Source organism: Vespa crabro, chromosome 7 (genome assembly GCF_910589235.1).
Source record: "Vespa crabro chromosome 7, iyVesCrab1.2, whole genome shotgun sequence".
In the NCBI taxonomy this organism is placed as follows: Eukaryota; Metazoa; Arthropoda; class Insecta; order Hymenoptera; family Vespidae; genus Vespa; species Vespa crabro.
This window is the reverse complement of record NC_060961.1, coordinates 1,077,501-1,097,500: the sequence shown is the minus strand read 5'-3', so window position 1 is coordinate 1,097,500 and position 20,000 is coordinate 1,077,501. Positions and strand designations below refer to the sequence as shown.

Below are 20,000 nucleotides of genomic sequence, written 5' to 3'. Positions count from 1 at the left end.
CACTTCGCCGTAATAGCTTTTTATAATTAGACGATCGTTTATTTAACTCTTTGCATTATAATTACGTCTTTAGTTTTTACTTTTCGATTATACATATACACATACATACATACATATATATATATATGTATAAAAACGTGCACGCGCGTGTGTGTATGTGTGTATGTACATATATTTCGAAAATAATTTTTTTTTTTGTAAAATTAATTTCATATATTCAAGTATCACATCTCAGAAGATTGACTTCATAGTGCAAAGAGTTGATATGTCAAAAACAGCTGATCTCTCTCTCTCTCTCTCTCTCTCTCTCTCTGAATATATTTCTTTTAACTATTTTTCTTTCGATCCAACAAAACCAAAGTAAATATATACTAGCACAAAGATAATTAGATGCTTACCATAAGAGCTACGTGAGCATTAATACTGGTTTCCATCGATCCGTGCTATCCAATAGCCCGAAGTCTGTATGACTCTCTTTATTTTTATTACGTCTTCCTTCTCCTTCTTTTTCTCCTCCTCTCTCTCTCTCTCTTTCTCTCTCTTTCTCTCTTTCTCTCTTTCTCTCACTCTGATCTCTTTCTCTTAGCCGCATCACATCTTTTTTCTTCTTTTCAACGAGAACTTTTCTCGTCCGACGTCTATTATTATCGTCATCTTCGCTATCGTCGTTGCTTCTCGTAATTCGTCGAGAGAAAAAAAAAGTAAAGATAAAAAAAAAAAAAATAATAATAAAAAAAAAAAAAAAAACAAAAAAGATTTTAAGAAATATCCTCCTCTTCGATCATCGTTTTCTCATATTTTCCTTTCTTTTTCCCTGCCAATATATTTTGGATTTCATTCTCAATAATCGTGTTCTCTCTCTCTCTCTCTTTCTCTCTCTCTCTCTCTCTCTCTCTCTCTCTCTCTCTCTCACTCTCTTTCTTCTCTTTGTATCACTGTTCGTTTTTGCATCGACGAACGAAAAAAAATATTTCGTCGTTCCACCCCTTATATTTCAGTTCATATCACCATCTCCCCATCCCCCTCCTCATAAGACCCCCCGATCGAACGGATTCACAGCTCAACTATTTTTTTTTCCAGGATTTAACGCTGGAATTATGAATATTCGTACATTTTTGTACATCGTTTGACGAGGGATCCACAAAAAGGGGTTAACATCTTTCTTTTTTTTTTTGTTTGTTTGTTTGTTCATTTGTTATTTTTTTTTTCACCAATAGGGAGCATCGTTGTTTAAATGATGCCACGATGCGAATTCACTCCACGTACGAACGTTAATTCGTCTTGCATCGGATATACGTGGTATACTCAGTCCGTTGTTTCCGTTATTGCTCATGTTGCAAATATTGTTGTTACTTGATAACCCATTGCACGTGGCTGCCAAGAGATCATATCGTTTAGGCGGTGCCCTTGGCTGAAATATCAATAACACTTGATTAATTTTTCATTCATTTTTAAACAGCTGATTATATATATATATATATATATATATATATATATATATATATATATGTATGTATGTATGTATTTATGTATATATAAAGTGTAGTATATATTGAAAGAAAAAAATAAAACGAGCAAAACTATGTTAACTCTATTACTTTAGATTATGTTATATATTCTGAATAATCAATTCAATATATATATATATATATATATATATATATATCATCTCATATATTTAAATTAAATAAATAAATAAATAAATAATTAAATAAATAAATACATAAATAAATAATTATTCTGTAATAACGATCGGTTTGATAAGAAATTGAAAATAGTACACGTGATCGTAAACATTGTACGTTCGAAACTATTATTAGAAATTATATAAATAAAATAATATTATTTTCTCTGTGTCGACTTTTCGCGTCGTTCATTTTAAGAACGAAGAACGGTCTCTCTTTGATTGGTGATCTCATTGACACGAAGCTTCTAAAATTACACCTCTCGATCGATACAAATTGGAATAAGCGTTGGCTGTTAGAATGCTTTAAAGGCCATTGTTCTCTTTCTCTCTCTCTCTCTCTCTCTCTCTCTCTCTCTCTCTCTCTCTCTCTCTCTCTTTCTTGCCACGTGATATGATTGAGTAGTAGCGTAATTTGTAATAGTTAGCGTAGAGTCCGATGTTTATGAGAAGTTAGCCAATGTTGGCGTTGTAAGATTTAAAAAGACGTAAAGAGAGAAAGAGAGAGAGAGAGAGAGAGAGAGAGAGAGAGAGAGTTTGTGTGTGTGTATGTGTGTGAGAAAGAGGGAGAGAGAGAAAAGAAAGAGTATCGTTTCTTTTAATTAATAAACTCGCAAGGCTCGACGCGATTTCTTCTCGTTTCTCCTCCTTCTCTCCTTTTCCCTAATGCAAAGTTCACTGGGTAGAGAGCGAGAGGGCGAAGTAAAGGTCATCCTCGTGGTGATCCTTAAATAAAACCGTGAGAGACGCGGTCTTCGCGTGTCAAGTAAGTAGTAATCCCGACGTACGTACCGACACCGAGAAATCTAATAAAATTATATACATATATATATATATATATATATATATATATATACACATATATATATACATATGTATATATAAAATCCCGAACCGATAGTAACATACATATATAAATAAAATGTATTAAGTATATATGCTATATATTCTATTATATGTAAATATGCGATATATGTGATTAAAAAAATAAGGAAGAAAGGAGAAAAAAAAAAGAAAAAAAAAAAAAACAAATTTATATATACGTATGCGGGGATAAATTTGTTTTCTTTTGTTCTTTCTTTTTCAATCGCGGCAAAAAAATTGCAAGGCCATTGTCAAAGATAAAAAAAATCTAATTTCTTCATCTTATCGTTATTGTCTCTTTTTAGTTCTTTTTTTTTTTGGTTTTTTCCTTTACATATAATATATTATATATAGCATATCTATATATTTATATACACTTAAGTATAAATACATTTATTGTATATATGTATTAGAACAAGACCTTACCCGATAAATTTTTGTCAATATTCAAAGAGAACGAGATGAACACACCTCCTGTCTTTTTCGGACAACATAATTTTTGCCCTCGTTGTTGTCCCAGAATTCCTGTCCATCGGTACGATATCTAACGCAGAATTCAATATTGTCAGATTTCAATGGCAACGTAAGACGAAAACGGAAGGTGTCGTAGAGGATGAGTGCCGGTGCACCGGGTTGTTCAACATAGGTACAATAATTGTCCTCGTGGGTCTTCCAGATGTCGGTACTTGCTCTTACAACGACCTCCTTGTCGTATGCAAGATTTCGCACTTTCACTGTACCAACTAGTGCCTGTTCGGATTCACGAACGATCACGTTCTCCAAACTAACATTGTCTTGATCGAGTTTACGGCGAAATGCAAGATAATCACTCGCTGGCTGAGGAAACGTCACCTGCCATGGCGGTGTTGTAGTATCTTGCGTTACCTCGTTGTCGATTTTTGTTCTCAAGAGTCCTCCGGTTACTTCTTCGATATATGCCGTAGTCCATAATGGCGGAACGTTACTTGGTTCCGACATTACACGTACCTGTTACGTGACATATTCAAAATATTATTCAAAAATGTTTTGAAATATTTTATATATATGTATATAAATGCATATATGAAATATATGCATATGTATATATATATATATATATTTTTTTTTTTCCCCTCTTGCTGGATTATAGACATTTTCGTTTTGACAAGAAATTTTTCATGCTTTTATATTTAAAAGATGATACAATCATATATTATTTCTATTTTTCTTCTTTTACTCTTTTTTTCTTCTTCTTGATCATTTTATTTTTATTCCTCTTTTTTTTCTTTTTTTTTTTTTTTTTTTTTTTTCTTTTCTTTTTTTATACGGAACTATATGTCTTTCGTTTAGAAATTCATTGACACACTTCGATCGTTCAAGGTAATTCCAGTTACGCATAGAGAAACAAAAGTCATTTTAGATAGTTTATTACGTGCGAAACTTTAGATTGAGGAGAGGAGATACCCTCTTGTCTGTATATGTATATGAAATTTTATTAAAAAAGAAAGAAAGAAAGAAAAGAAAAAAAAAAAAAGAGAGAGAAAAGAAAGTTCTCCTTTATAAAAAACTACCCAATACATTACAATAAGAAATCAATTTTCTTGTGACAACGTGTTCGTACATATGTTACATGTATGTATACACACACAAACACACACACAAACATATGTACGTATATATATATATATATGTACCTGAGTAAGTGGACGGCCACGATCGTCGGCGAATACGACCCTCTTTTTCTGCTTGTTACTGCTGTCATTGTTGTTTTTTAAGTTGTCCAAAGGCAACGAACCAGTGGACAGGCACGGTCGTATTCTGGGTGGTACCGATCTTGTTGTAATCGTCGGCGTCACCAAAGGCCTGTACAGAAGTGGATTGTATACCGGAGGACTGTGCCCCAGGATAAGTTCTGTTGGCATCGCTATGGAACACATTTAGATCTGTAAAAGAAAAGGAAGAGGAAAAAGAATTAAAAAAATTAATATAAAAATCGAATGTTATTTTGTCGTCGTATGTTTTCTGCCACGAACCAAAGGACCAAACAAAAAAAAAAAAAAAAAAAGGGAGAAAACAATTCAAAAAAGTAAAAGAAAAACGAAAGAAAAGGAAAGAGAAAAAAAGAAATCAAACGAATGATAACCCATTCGTCATTGAACAACCGATTATATAATTCCCATAGATAATTACTATAGATAATAATAAAACATGGAGTCTCCATTCCTGTTTGAACGTTCGTAAAGCGTGTAACGCGCGAGAACTATTAAAAAAAAACAAAAAAAAAAAAAAAAAAAGAAAAAAGAACAAATAAAAAAAGTTAACAACATCTAATCGGTCAAGCAAACGTACTGTCGCGCCTTTCGGATTCTCTTAAAATAAGAAATGGAAAAAAAAAAAAACCAAACAAAAAAAGAAGATTCTCAGCTAAGAATAAATATTTCAAAGTGAAAATGTAGACCCTGTAGATATATGTATTGTGCCTGAAGGTATAAAACACGTTCGAACGGTATAGAGAGAATGTTAAACCCGTAGCAGTATAATATACTGGTATACTCTTAGTATATCGAGAAAAGAGATAGAAAGAAAAGGAGACGAGATTTGAGATAATCGATCTATAGATTATAGATCACGACAAGACCTGTTTCATACACGGTTATATTCGCGAGGACACCTGCAAGGGGAATTATCGAGCCTGGATATATTATTTCTCGCTTCTATAACCGCCCACACCTTACCCTCCTCCTTCTCCTCCTCCACCTTCCCCCCTCACAGCCGAACTCACAAACCCACACACCCCAATCCACCACCGTCCCAACCATTCCGATCCGTGGCCACCCTAACACCCCATCCCCAGTTTTTCTCTCTCTCTCTTTTTATTTTTTTATTATTTTTTTTTCTTTCTCTTTCTTTCTTTTTTTTTTTTTTTTTATTCTTTTTATACTTATCTCTCTGTCATCGATTATTATTTATATCTCACGGTTGATCGAACTTCTTCTTCTTCTTCTTCTTCTTCTTTTTCTACCACACAGGCTCGCAATAACAACATCAACGAAATAAAATAAGAAGAGAAGGAGGAGTAGTAGAAGAAGAAGAATAAGAAGAAGAAGAAGAAGAAGAAGAAGAAATAAAAAGAAAAGGAGGTCATCGTGCGTGAATCGTAGTTTGTGTTCCCGTTTCATTCCTTTTTTTTTATATTTTTAATACGTACAATGAACGATGCCATAGGTACGATAGACGAACGCCTACGTATCAAACTACAAACGCACACGCGCACACACACACAAACACATATCTCCCTCCTCACTCCCACCCATCTTTTTTCTAATCTATTACTTCTACATCTCAGGATGTGATATAAAACGAAATACTTGGGAGAGTTAAGAGGCGTGTATACTACTACTTCTTCTTCTTCTTCTTCTTCCTCTTCTTCTTACGTTAGTACAACGGACAGAGACAGATAGAGAGAGAGAGAGAGAGAGAGGAGAGAGAGAGAGAGAGAGAGAGAGAGAGAGAGAGAGAGAGAGAGAGAGAGAGAGAGAGAGATAGAAAGATTATGGGAGAGGATGAGGTTGAAGCGCACGGACGGTACCGTTTCGTCCTTCTTCCTTTTATTTCGACCGGTTACCAAGGTAGATATCTCTCGACGTCTACCAGACTAGAACCAAACAGGCACGTGTGCGACTTCTGAATCGACGAAGCGCATAAAGACAGAGAGAGAGAGAGAGAGAGAGAGAGAGAGAATGTCTCGTGTTTCCCCATGCAATTTTGAAGTCGTCACGCTTGTATATTTTATTTTATTTTATGTTATTTTATTTCATTTCATTTCATTTTTGTCCATCGAAAAATCACTTGGCCATTTCGTACTTGAGTAAATTCAATATTTTCTCTTAGGTTTAAATTTTCCCCACGCCCAGGTTTAAATTTTCCCGAGAATAATTCTGGCAGCGTGCCAAAAGTTACTAAGCGATTTAAATAAATGAAAGATAGATAAATGAAAGATAGATAAATAAATAAATAAATAAATAATAAAAAAAAAAAAAATAAAGGAAAAAAAGAAAGAAAAAGAATCAATTATACCTCTTTTAAGCTGTTTCTTTTCTTTTCTTTCTTACGGATGGTAAAAAAATTAAAGAAAAAACAAAGAAAAAAAAAAGAACAGAAGAAATATATTTACGTGCCTAGGAACTTTCGATCCTTCTAGTAACGTTTTACTTATACTACAATATTTACTTATACACTTTATTATTATTATTATTATTATTATTATTATTATTATTATTATTATTATTATTATTATTATTATTATTATTATTATTATTATTATTATTATTATTATTATTATTATTTACACTATTATTAATTTACAACAGAATTATACTAGTATCATGTATATTATAATTTTCATATATTATAATATTTTGTTAGACATGAAAAAAACAAAAAAATATCAATTAGTAAAGAATTAACTCACGTGCGTTTACCTGTCTGTATGTGCGTGCGTGTATATGTGTAAATAATATATATAGTACACGTGAAATAAATAAATAAATAAATAAATAACTTACGTTTCGTGCGAAAAAAAAATATCAACTATAGAAAAGAGAAATTTCTCTCTGTTTTCCTTTCTCTCTTATCGTGTTATAATATACGACACAGTTTTCTATATTATCCTCGAAATTATTCTTTTCGATTGAAAATTATTTCTATATTTTACTATTGTATTTAAATTAATGTAATTTAATTAACGTAATTTAATTAACGTAAATATATAATAAAATTTAAACCCATTTATTTCCCCCAGTCTTCCCGATATATTATTCCGAATACACTTTGACGACAAAATATGTATCTTAAGTATAACGATTCTGTGTAAGTACAATATGTATAATACTGAAGGAAGATCAAGAACAAATTGATTTATATAGAACCATCTTTAATCTGTTACATTGATAGCGGACTGAGGTAAGTAAGGTCAAGGAAAATAAAAACTCCAATTGATTGCATAAAATCCGATTGATCGGAATGCCATCCATCGTCGTTCTATCTTGTTTACTAAAAGAAACGACTTGATTTTTCTCTCTTTTTTTCTTTTTCTCTCTCTCTCTCTCTCTCTCTCTCTCTATCTATCTCTTTCGCTGTTTTATCATTCCGTCGCTCTAATGATTATTAAATTATTTACACGTAATTCCACGACGCGATCCTACTGATAATGATATTAACGAAGCAATTACACAAACGCACGCGCGCGCACACGCACATATATATATATAGTTATATGCATGCACTTAGAGTATATTATATATTACATATATATATATATATATATATATATATATATATATATATATATAGTATATGCATGCACTTGTTGTGGGTTATCAATATCAACATTATTAACAATTTATTGTAAAAATATATTAATAATACGGTCACAATCGAATAAAAATAAACTTCTTGGTCGTTCAAGGGCATCGCGAGGAAGAAGATGTGAATCTTACGAGAGAAAAAAAAAAAAATAAAAAATAAAAAGAAAAAGAAAAAAGAAAAAAATTCAAAGGAAAAAAAAAAGAAGAAGAAAAAAAGGCAAAAAAGTAAAGAAAGAAAGAAAATAATATACGTTTTCTTTTTTTTCTTGTTGTTCTTTTATTCGAATAGATCCTAGAGAAAAAGAAACTACGATCATCTACGATCATTCACGATCAACTACGATCGAGGCGTTTATGAATGCTTGTTAACGCACATTAAATGTCCACGTTCTAGTTGTTATTCTTTCCCTAGTTCCTCGGTCAAGGTCGTCGAGTTACTTCATTTTTTTCTCCCTTTTTTCTTTTCTTTCTTTCTTTCTTTCTTTTTCTTTTTCTCCTTTTCTGTCTTTTTCTTTTTTTTTTTCTTTTTTCTACCACTCTCTTTCGCAAGACACACGAAAGAGAGGGGCAAGGACGAGTTGTTTAATCTCCAAGAAGGAAGTTTTGTTCCTATCTCTTTCACTCTTTTTCTTTTCTTTTTCTTTTCTCTTCTCCGTTATATTCCTTCTCGCACAATCTAAGATCGAAATATTAGACATATTTATACTTATAAATCATCTTCATTATTTTCTTGATAATGTCGATGAAACTTCGTTTAATTATCGTATCTTCGTTTATTGATTTATTTATTCATTTTTTTGTTTTTTTTTTTAATTTTTTTTATTTTTCTTTTATTTTTCTTTTCGCTTACATGTGTCGCCAACTGTCGGATCAATCGTTAAGTTAGTGCACTTTGAATAAAGTATGTCATAAGGTCAAAGTTGAGGTCATACCGTAGAAATAGCTTCGTCGTAGAAAAATATATGTATATATGTATATATGCATATATATATATATATATATATATATATATATATAATTTTTGTTATTCGACGTTACAACGATGCATAAACTCGACTCGTGTGCAAAGACAAATCTCAAAAGGAAAGATACCGAAAGAGTTTCTGTGCCAACTTCACGAGAAACTTCGATCTAATAAAGACTGAGAAAAAAAGAGAAAGAGAAAGAAAGAGAGAGAGAGAAAGAGAGAGAGAGAGAGAGAGAGAGAGAGAGAGAGAGAATGTGTGTGTGTGTGTGTGTGTACATGACCTGTCGAACTGTCATGTAATCGAAATTTTTCTCGACAAACATCAGTACGATTGAATGGAAAAGAAAAAAGGATTCTATTCTCGAAAGAATATTAGAAAACAATTTGTTAAATTATTATAATATTTCATTTATTGCATATTGGAATCTAACGAAAGTTTTTTTGTGGGCTAACAAAAATGCTCTAGGAAAAAGTAAAAAAAAAAAAAATAGAAAAAAAAAAAAGATTTAATAATACTTTTAATCGTTTTCTCTCTTCTCATCAATTAAATAATATAACAAGCCTAATTATTAAACCTAACAAAGCTTGGAATCGATGTTTAAAATTGTCCAAAAATTTTTTAAATCCTCCCTATATATAAATATATATTAAAATTCTCTCTCTCTCTCTCTCTCTCTCTCTCTCTCTCTCTCCCCTCTTTTTTTAATATATGTATTAAATATGTTGAATATAATTAATGATTCAGTATGTGTATATTCAATGATATTACATGGATATATTACATTATATATATATATATATATACACATATATATGTAGGCTGATATCGATCTTATTCGATAGATGTATGATTCCTTTCGCGTATTTTACGATTGAACACATTTATGACATCAATATCTTAGCTTCATGTCGGTATTTCGATAGAGATAGGACAAAGTTTATTTCAAAGAATCGCGATCTTCAATCGTGTCGATCTATCGATAATAAAGTATCTAATGTCAATAACTTTCCTTCCTTCCTTCTTTCTTTCTTTTCTTTTTTTTTCTTTCTTTCTTTCTTTTTTTCTTTTCTGTTTTCTCTTAAAACTTCCTTTGATATTTTATTTACAACTTGTCTCTATCTTTTATCATTTCGAAAACAATCGACGTTCTATAGAATCTGAAAGAATCCATCTCGAGAAACTTTCTCAATCGTTACATATATCTGTGTGTGTGTGTGTGTGTGTGTGTGTGTGTGTGTGTGTGTGTTTATATACAGAGTGTCCCGTTTATCTTGAAAAATTGAGATATCTTGTCAAGGACCAAATATGGCAAAGAAAAAAAATGTTTTTTTTAACAAATTTGTTTTGATATGATGCGCGGGCACGTATCTCGCACGGTACCAATTTCTTTTTTCTTTTCTTTTTTTTTTTTTGTTCTTTTTTTCTCTTCCTTTTTGTTTCTTTCTTTCTTTCTTTCTTTCTTTCTTTTTTTTTGCAGGTCGAACGATAGGGAAAATTTCATAAGTCAAATTCATTCTTTTTTTTTTTTTTTTTTATTTTTTTTTTAATGATATATATATATATATATTTTTTTTTTATATTTAGAGTTCAATGGCATTCGTTAAAAGGAATTCAACAACGAACTTGCCATACGAGATGATTTATTATTATAAAATATTATAAATTATTTATATTATAAATTTGTCAGTTCCTAAGGAGTATAATAAACTTCTATCGCTGGTTGCCGGTTGTTAGGCTGCATGCTGTAAACAAAGGATGAACTATATATGTATATGTATATGTGTATATATATATATATATATATGTAGAAATATGATACAAATATCGAATTGCAATTTTATTTATCTTTTAATTTATTTATCCCCAGTGTCTCGAATATATTTGAGGTTTAACGATTTGAAAATCTCTATGCAAATTTTAAATCGCATATCTGTTGGATGTATTTGCATAGTTAAAACTGTAACGATGCATCATCATCATCGTCATCGTCATCATCATTGTCGTCATTCGTATGCGTTAAGCTATTTCGATGTAAAATAAGAGAATTCTTGTTGATCTCAGTTTTATCCGTACTTTATACGAAGAATAATAAGCGTTTCATGCCCGACAAATATAATACGTAGAGGTATACATAGAAATATGCATATATACGTATATGCACGTGTATATATATATATATATATATATCATAGATATATTAAACATAAGTTAGTCAACATCTTGCTATACGTATTTCATTATATATATATATATCATAAAAATGGATACTCATAATTTGATTTTTGGCAAGTTACTTGGGTATATAAATATTTTTTATATTATAAAATATATTTTTGTGTGTTAAAATTTTTCTACGAATATTTTTCCTTTTTTATAAAATAAAGAAAATAAAACATACAAATATATGTACTTAGTGATTTTTAAACAATAGTATACTTATACACATACAAGAAAATAATACATATATATGTATATATATATATATTAATTATAAGTTAATATGGTTAAGTATATATATATATATATATATATATGTATAGGAAGGATTAAAAATTTCTAATTGAATTTAAAAATCAATTACTCATTTTTTCCTTTCCGTTTTAATATTTTAATTTTTTTTTTTTTTTTTTTTTAGATCAAAAAACTACACGAAACTGAGGACCTTTTGATCGACTCTTTACATTTGTACGAACAATTTCTTTTTTTCTCCAATGAATTAAAATATTCGAAATATTAAAAAATATACATTCAAAACATAAAACATATACATATATGTATATCGAAATATACGAAACATTAAAAAACACACATACGCATATATACACATATGTACATAGTAATGTGTACATGGTAATATATGTATACATATATAAATATAATACATACATAGGAGAAATATCAAATTAAGAAACGACCTTTAACATTTCTTCCTTTCTTATTTGACTAACATCGAAGGACGAAAAAGTCGACGAGACGGCTGTCCATCGAGCAATTGCCTTTCCTTTGCCCAAAGAACATAACCATATACATATACATATACATATACATACATACATACATACATACATACATACATACATATATATATATATATAGTGTTATATTCTGTGGCATAATTCAAGATGTTTAGTTTACGGTCAGAGAGTGAAAATGCTTTAGCAAATCCTTCAAATGCTTTACCAAAGCATTCATAGGATTCGCCTTAAAGAACAAAATTTGAACGAATGCAGATTTAATAATTAATCATCGTTTTATTATGCTAATTAGTCATCTTAGGTATTACATAATAAACGAACTACGACTTACTTGAAAAATTTTTCTAATCGACTCGTACGCATTTAAGTTCCACCAACGCCTACGAAATTTTATGATGATAAAGAGGTTTCTTTACTTTTTTCTTTATTTTTTTTTTTTTTCGTTCCCATTGGATTATAACGATATCAATTGTCTTACGATTCTGATTAATCCATAATAATAATAAAGAGGTATATTGGTATCACGAAGTTATATATAGTTGACGCAAGATTTGACAAATTTGTCGAATTGCATCTTTACAAAGAATGATATTTGAGAGATCTCTGTTATGTCTCCGGAGATGATAGGTGACCGACCTCATTCCCACTAACCCCCACCCCACCCCCCACCTCATCATTATCACTATGGATTAGGTTCTAATTAGAATAAATCTGGTTCGAATTAAAGTTCCAAGAATTATACGGTGTTAAGTATGATACGTATAGGATAACGAGGATTTATTTGAAAAATGTCAAAAGATTAGATTAATTTATTATATTGTTATAAATGGGTCCTTAGTTTGTGCGCTTGTCAATCTTCAATGAACGAAAAATATTGAACGTTGGTGAGAAAATAAATGAACGTAACAACAAAAATCAATAACTTTGAAACAATAATTAATATATCATCTATAAAGATCTCTGTTAATTTGGATTTTATGGGAGGGGGAGGGAGAAAAAAAAAAAGAAAAGGAAAAAAGGGAAATCCTTGCGACCAAGTCCAAACTGTAATATTTCGATCGGGCTAAATCCGACGATGGAAAGAATTTCATTCTCAAGGTCATTTTTTTACGACATGTCAAGGTCGCCTTTAATTTTTTTTTTCAATTTTTTTGGTTCATTTTTAAAACGGAACGATACCATGCGAAATGAAATGGTATTAAAGTACAACGTCGAGAAGTGATTAGTCGACGAGATATTTTGGGAAAATAAAAAAAGAAGGAAGGAAAAAAAACAAAAGTATCACCGATTCACCCGTAACCGTATTAAGCCATATCTTTCTCTCTCTCTCTCTCTCTCTCTCTCTCTTTTTTTTTTTTATCGAAGTTAGAAAAAAGATGTAAGAGGAAAAAAACGATGAATCTCGTTCAAGGTCGACTAATATATTCACGGTCATATATCGTTTTTTTTTTTTTTCTTCGTAAGCTTACATGTACTTACACGAATTATTACAAAGTTCTACCATGATTTTTAACGTTAATATTAATATTCGATTTACTCCGTACAATATATATATATATATATATATATCACGTGAGATGTTTTGTAAGAAGACAAATGATCAAATTAATGGGCTTTAAATACCACCTCAGAGAAATTTCATTATCTCTCGTGCGTCATGAATTTTTATTGAAGTAATTAATCGAATAAGAATATCCTGAATAATAAGAATATAAGAAAATTGTTGGGTAAGGAACGTCGATATTTGTATATCGGTTGATCGAATCGTATGAGAAGCAAATGAACGATAATAGGCTATCTTTTTTTATATTATGACAAAAGTACACATATCTCTCTTTCTCTTTCTCTCTCCCCCAATCTCTCTCTCTCTCTCTCTCTCTCTCTCTCTCTCTCTCTCTCTCTCTATTTATCTCTCGTTCTTTCTTTAAAGAAAGATAAGAAATGTAAAATCGAACCGATATAAAGAAATTTAAGTGCACACACCCCCTTATTTCGATGTTTTGTAATATTTATGAAAGAAAAGGAGAAAAAAAGAAAAAGAAAGAAAGAAAAAGAAAGAGAGAGAGAGAGAGAGAGAGAGAAAGAGAGAAAGAAAAAATGATTATTCCAAGTAAATAAGTAATATAATAAATTCCAAGAATTACGATACACCAGCAATGAAAGAAGAGATAGCCCATGTTCTTTAAGTATATTATATATATGCGTATTATATATATGTGTCTGTGTGTGTGTATGTGGGTAGCTAGGTATATATATCTAAACAAAATAATATATGTACGTGTACTATATTAAGTATATGTTATCTCTCTCTCTCTCTCTCTCTCTCTCTCTTGCGTGACTAAGGGATACACACCAAGGAGATCTCTATCGTACGCGTTTCGTACGTAATATGGCTACTGGAGTTCCTATGGTGGTACACTCCGTCTTCTCGTGCTTCCCAAGATCCACGACCTTCCTTAATCTCAAGCATCTTACGAGCTAACGATATGTTCCTTATTATCTAATACATATGTATTTATGTAAACGTAGAAGCAGAGAGAAAAAGATAAAGACGGATAATAATAATAATAATAATAATAATAATTATTATTATTATTATTATTATTATCATCATCGTTCAATTATTTTAAACGATTTGTCAATCGGCGTAATAAAATAATTATGTTTCTCTCTCTCTCTCTCTCTCTCTCTATATATATATATATATATATATATATATATATATATATATATATTTTTGTAAGTAATCCTAATCCCTCAAAAAAAAAAAAAAATAAAGAAAAAAGAAGAAGAAAAGAAAAAGAATTCCAATAATTATTAATGAAATTAATTAAAGACTAATTATATTTATCAATAAAACTTTGCAAAGTAATAAATTAAAAATTATATATTATATATTAACATATTAAATTAAACGTGTAAACGTAAAAACGATTAATGAATAAACGTGTGAAATGTGTCTAAATGACTGAGTAAGTTAATTGTAATTAGTCATCTTTAAACAGAGATAGAGAGAAAAAAGAAAAAAAAAGGAAAAGAACGAACGTACGTACGTACGTGCATGCGTGCATGCGTGCGCGTGTTTGCATGCGTACGTGCGTACGTGTGTTCGTGCGTGCGTGCAAATGGATCGAGCGTTCAACAGAGAAAGAGAGATGTTGATAGATGTAGTTAAATAGTATAGCAAAGTACTAAATTGTAACGTTTCGTGGATGCAGTCACCTCCGCCTATTCCTCGCTAAAGTCCGAGGTAGAAAATTGCGCAGTCGGCTGGACTATTTCGGACAATCTCGTATTAAATTTAGACGAGTGCACCGTCTTAGATCGAGTGAACCTCCGCGGAACGTCACGCCCTTGGAGCAAGTCCAATCGTCGGTTCTTCTTAAAGGATCTACACACTTATATACATACATGCATCATACATACGTATATATATATATATATATGCGTGTATATAAATTTTATATATATATATATATATGCGTGTATATAAATTTTATATATATATATATATGCGTGTATATAAATTTTATATATATATATATATATATGTGTGTGTGTATTGTATCTAATGTGAGCAACATAGACGGATATTTACAAAGAAACGTAAGAAGGCATCACTTAGATATATTTTAAACGTAATAAAATAAGATAGAATAAGAAAGAATATGAAATGGAGATAATCGATCTGCGTAACAATAAAATTAAATTATAAAAATAAGATATTTTAAATATGAAATTGTTCTCGATCTTCTTGCGATTCCCTAGGAAACATTGGATTTCATCCAATCGTCCAAATTGTCCGTATCGTCCTATATACGCGCCAATCTCGAATTCGTCCGTTTCCGCGTGAAAATCTATACCATCGGAATTTCAAAAGTATAAGATAGAGAAGATACGATTGACTTTATAGTTTTAGATGTTAAACGTTTATTATATGCTGGACCAACGTCATTGAAGTTAACGGTGTCTTTGTTGAGGCAGTAGAGGATTTGGGGAAGGGGTAGGTGGGGCGGAGAGGGAAGCAGGAAAGATAGAAAGGAATTATCTTCAGAATAAACACAGTAAACCTCGGATCTATCGTTTATAAATCTAACGACTAGGAGGAAGTGACATATGGAAACATTATCGGGCGCATATGTGTGTTTGGCTTTCTGTTTCCCTATCTGTCTGTCTGTCTGTCTGTCTGTCTGTCTGTCTATTTCTGTGTAAGTGCGTGCATATGTGCATATGTGTTTGTATGTGTGTGTGTGTGTGTGTGTGTGTGTGTGCATCTGTTCGTGCATGTTGAAATTTTCGTTTTACTATTTCGAGTCAACTCAAAGAAGAAAATAGTCACCGTCAAACTTAGTCACAGAACCATGAAGAAGATTGATGATCCTAAAGATTATCTTTTTGGTTATTTTCTGGGTTTGTCGTGTTCTTTTTTTTTTTTCTTTCTTTCTTTCTATCTTTCTCTGAAAGAATCCTTTTTATTCAATATGATCCAGTTTCGAAAGATCCGTGTTCAATAATAATAATAATAGTAATAATTAATAATTAATAATTATTAATAATAATAATAATAATAATTATTATTATTATTATTATTATTATTATTATTATTATTATTATTATTATTATTATTATTATTATAATAACATTGAAAGGACGTTCTCTCTTCATTTTATTAATTACTCGAGTAAATCGTAACGAGAAAGCGACCTTAATATTGGCAATATAAAGTCTAGTGATCGTTCATAAAGGCCTTCCTTCTGTATTTTAAAAGAGAGAGAGAGAGAGAGAAAGAGAGAGAGAAAGAGAAGATAGATAAAGATAGACAGATAAAGATAGATAGAGAAAGAGAAAGAGAAGATAGATAAAGATAGATAGATAAAGATAGACAGACAGAGAGAGAGAGAGAGAGAGACCCTCATTCGCAGTTAAAATCAATAAGGAAGCTTCCTCCCTCGATAGTTTCATCAAGTCCTATGTAGGAGAGCTCGTGCGTGGGCGTAAATATATGTATATATGAATAGATCTTCGAGGAAATAAGTTTGAAAGGATAGATGGGATCGACGTAAGAAAAAGAATAACAAGAAAAAGAAGAAGAACAAGAGCAAAAAAGAACAAAAACAAAAAAAAAAAAAAGAAGAAGAAAAGAAAAAAGAAAAGAGGATTGCATTTCCATCGAACAAAAGTCAATTCTCGTAAGATTTAACATATTCGTTTATTTTCTTTTTATTTTATTTTATTTTATTTTATTTTATTTTATTATATTTCTTGCATCATATCACTATAAAAAAAAAAATAATCCGTAGGAATGAGTTTCTTCCATCTGTGCACATGAATCCTTATCTATTATATATATATATATATATATATAGATACATACATATGTATCAATTCATATGTGGAGTTTACACATTTACTTAGAAAAGGTGTATCGGATTAACTTTTATTCGCGTTAAACTCATCGAGAATTAATAGTCTGAAACGTTCTTCCCTAGTAACGAACGATCGTAAATCAAGAAGGATAAGGGGGAGAAGGGAAGGGAAGGGAAGAAGAGGAGGAGGAGGAGGTGGTAGAAGGGAAGAGGGTAACAAGTATAGATAAGATCGAGTCGTATATTTTATAAGATATTTATGTTTATAAAAGGATCTCTCCTCTCACCCTCTTTCTTTAGATTACGAATTTATATTGGACTATAGGGTTGGCTGTTTGCTAGCTAGCTAGCTAGCTATCTGGTTTGTAATAAGCATACATTAGTTTACCATAAGCTTCGTTTGTTATCGATAAGAGATTTATTTTTGATAGTTTGGCGCGAGAAATTATATTGCGAGAAAATATCTTCTTTATCTACCTATCTATTTATCCATTTATCTATTTATATACCTATTTAAACCCCTCCTTTCTCTCTCTCTCTCTCTCTCTCTCTCTCTCTCTCTCTCTCTCTCTCTCTCTCTCTCTCTCTCTCTCTCTCTCTCACGTGTGAACTAGTCAAACTCATGTATATCTATCGTCAAAGTAATCACAATTAGGTATAAAATTCTAGAAGATTTAAAAGTAGATTTGATATACATACATACATACATAAATACGTATATATATACCTACAATAACTATTTGTACTATTATATTAGTATTATCCGAATGTGGTTAAAACGATTACGAATTTATCGTATAAATATAACGAAATTAAATGGAATAAAAAAAAGAAAAAAAAAAGAAAAAAAAAAAGAAAAAAAAAGATGAAAGAGAAAGAAGAAAAAGTCTGGTTTATAGATAATAATGTCATACGAGGCAAAAAAATAAATCAAATTAATGACACACGTACACACATATAACTTTATTTGGTTCATCGGTATAACATGACTTTTGTTTATTACTCTCTCTCTCTCTCTCTCTCTCTCTCTCTCTCTCTCTCTCTCGTATGTTATATTTTCTGATAAAATATATCCAAAATTACCGTCACCTTGTCACCGTATCATCTCGCTCTCATATTTTAAATCACTGACTAAATAAGATCAGAGAACGTTCTTTATGTAGATACGCAATTTATATGTTTATCAAAATCCTTAAAATGTTTTAGATTATAAGAAAATTCGTTAGGTCAATTAGTATTTTTTTTTTTCAGCACGCGCACATTCGAGATAAAAAGGGATTAAATTTATATCGTAAAAGTAGATAAATACGATCTTTCGTACTTGTACTTGAAATATTTTCATTTGTCCATTTGTCATTTGTATACCTGCCCGTTACTAAAAATAATTTATAAACATCTAATTATATGCACAATATATATTATATATATGTGTGTGTGCGTATGTGTTCATATATATATATATATATATATATCATATGTGGACTTTGTTTTGTCGATTCGCCTAGTAACCGCCTAATAACCCTGAAGATTAAATCTAATATAGTGCTAAAAAAAGAAAAAAAAATGAAAAAAAAAAAAAAAAAGAAGAAATAAATAGAAAAGAAAGATAGATATAATTTAGATATCTCTTATGCGTGATATTCCCGCGATTTCGAAATCATTTGGAATATTTTTCGAATCGGCTCTATTATCGGTATTCGACGAGAGAAAGAGAAACAGAGAGAGAAAGAGAGTGTGAGAAAGAGAAAGAGAGAGAGAGAGAGAGAGAAAAGAGAGAGTGGAATATTTTTAAAGTATCGTAATATAAAAATCAAATTAGAATATTCGTAATAAACAAACGAAACGAAATATTTCTAACCAAATATTATTATCATAGGAAGAATTTTGAAAAATTAATCTTCGTATCGCCATTACATGCCATATTTTTATCAACCCAAATATTTATAAATTTATTCTCGACAATATTTACACGTTCCATTTACACAAACATACATATATATAGTACTTGCATAAACATACATATATATATATATATATATATATATATATATATATGTACGCATAAACGTATACATTCACGTACTTTCATATTTTAAATATATAGAAGAATAAATAAATATTCATGATCCTTCGAAAAGAAATTTTCGAAATGTAATTATGTAATTCGTAATTCTTTTTATCGGCGAACATTTTTCGCTATTTCTTTTTTTTTTTGTTTTTTTTTTATTTTTTGTTTTAACGCGATATAATAACCGAAGATACTTTGAACTATAGTTAACAATCCTCCTCGTCTTCTTCGTCGTCGTCGTCGTCGTCGTCGTCGTCGTCGTCGTCGTCGTCGTCGTCGTCGTCGTCGTCGTCGTCGTCGTCGTCGTCGTCGTCGTAGTCATCATCAATGATTTTCAATACGGTAGATTAAACTCGATATCAAAATATAGATTCGCGTATTGTAAATAGAGACAAGACCGGTTCTTAAATTTCGTTTCTGATCAGGCAACGAGTGCGTGACAGGCACACCAGAAGAACGACGAACCAACTTACATATGTATAAACACACGCGTATATATGTGTATATATATATATATATATATATATATATATATACGCACACATACGCAGATTCACGTTGCTCGGTGATCGAGAAGTAAATAAGTTGTCCTGAGTTAATTAGCTAAGTCAATAAGGACTATATGTAATTAAAGTTTATCGATCGAGTTAATTTCTCTTTACTTTCTTCCTTTTTTTTCTTCTTCTCTTTGCTTCTTTTTCTAACTCCTGCTCCATAAAAAAAGAAAAAG

The 20,000-nt window shown here is 30.6% G+C and overlaps 2 protein-coding genes across 6 annotated transcripts in view; both read right to left on the bottom strand.

Moving 5' to 3' along the window:
* Nucleotides 1-20,000, bottom strand: part of LOC124425625 (protein phosphatase 1 regulatory subunit 3B) — a 42,942-nt gene that overhangs the window by 3,583 nt on the left and 19,359 nt on the right. Inside the window, exons 1-4 of one of the 3 annotated variants that reach the window (XM_046966192.1) lie at nucleotides 7,093-7,624; nucleotides 4,222-4,470; nucleotides 3,020-3,535; nucleotides 399-1,411 (exon numbers count right to left, since the gene is read on the bottom strand). In XM_046966192.1, coding sequence (XP_046822148.1) covers nucleotides 1,208-1,411; nucleotides 3,020-3,535; nucleotides 4,222-4,464 — 963 coding nt within the window. In that variant the 5' untranslated portion in view covers nucleotides 4,465-4,470; nucleotides 7,093-7,624 and the 3' untranslated portion in view covers nucleotides 399-1,207. Of the gene's footprint in view, nucleotides 1-398; nucleotides 1,412-2,974; nucleotides 3,536-4,221; nucleotides 4,471-7,092; nucleotides 7,625-20,000 lie in introns of those variants that run through there. The other 2 variants (XM_046966191.1, XM_046966193.1) reach the window with 2 other exon arrangements.
* Nucleotides 8,673-20,000, bottom strand: part of LOC124425623 (poly [ADP-ribose] polymerase tankyrase) — a 42,057-nt gene continuing 30,729 nt past the window's right edge. For all 3 annotated transcript variants that reach the window (XM_046966177.1, XM_046966175.1, XM_046966176.1), the window contains one exon: nucleotides 8,673-10,603. The gene's annotated coding sequence lies outside the window, so the exon portion shown is untranslated. The remainder of the gene's footprint in view (nucleotides 10,604-20,000) is intronic.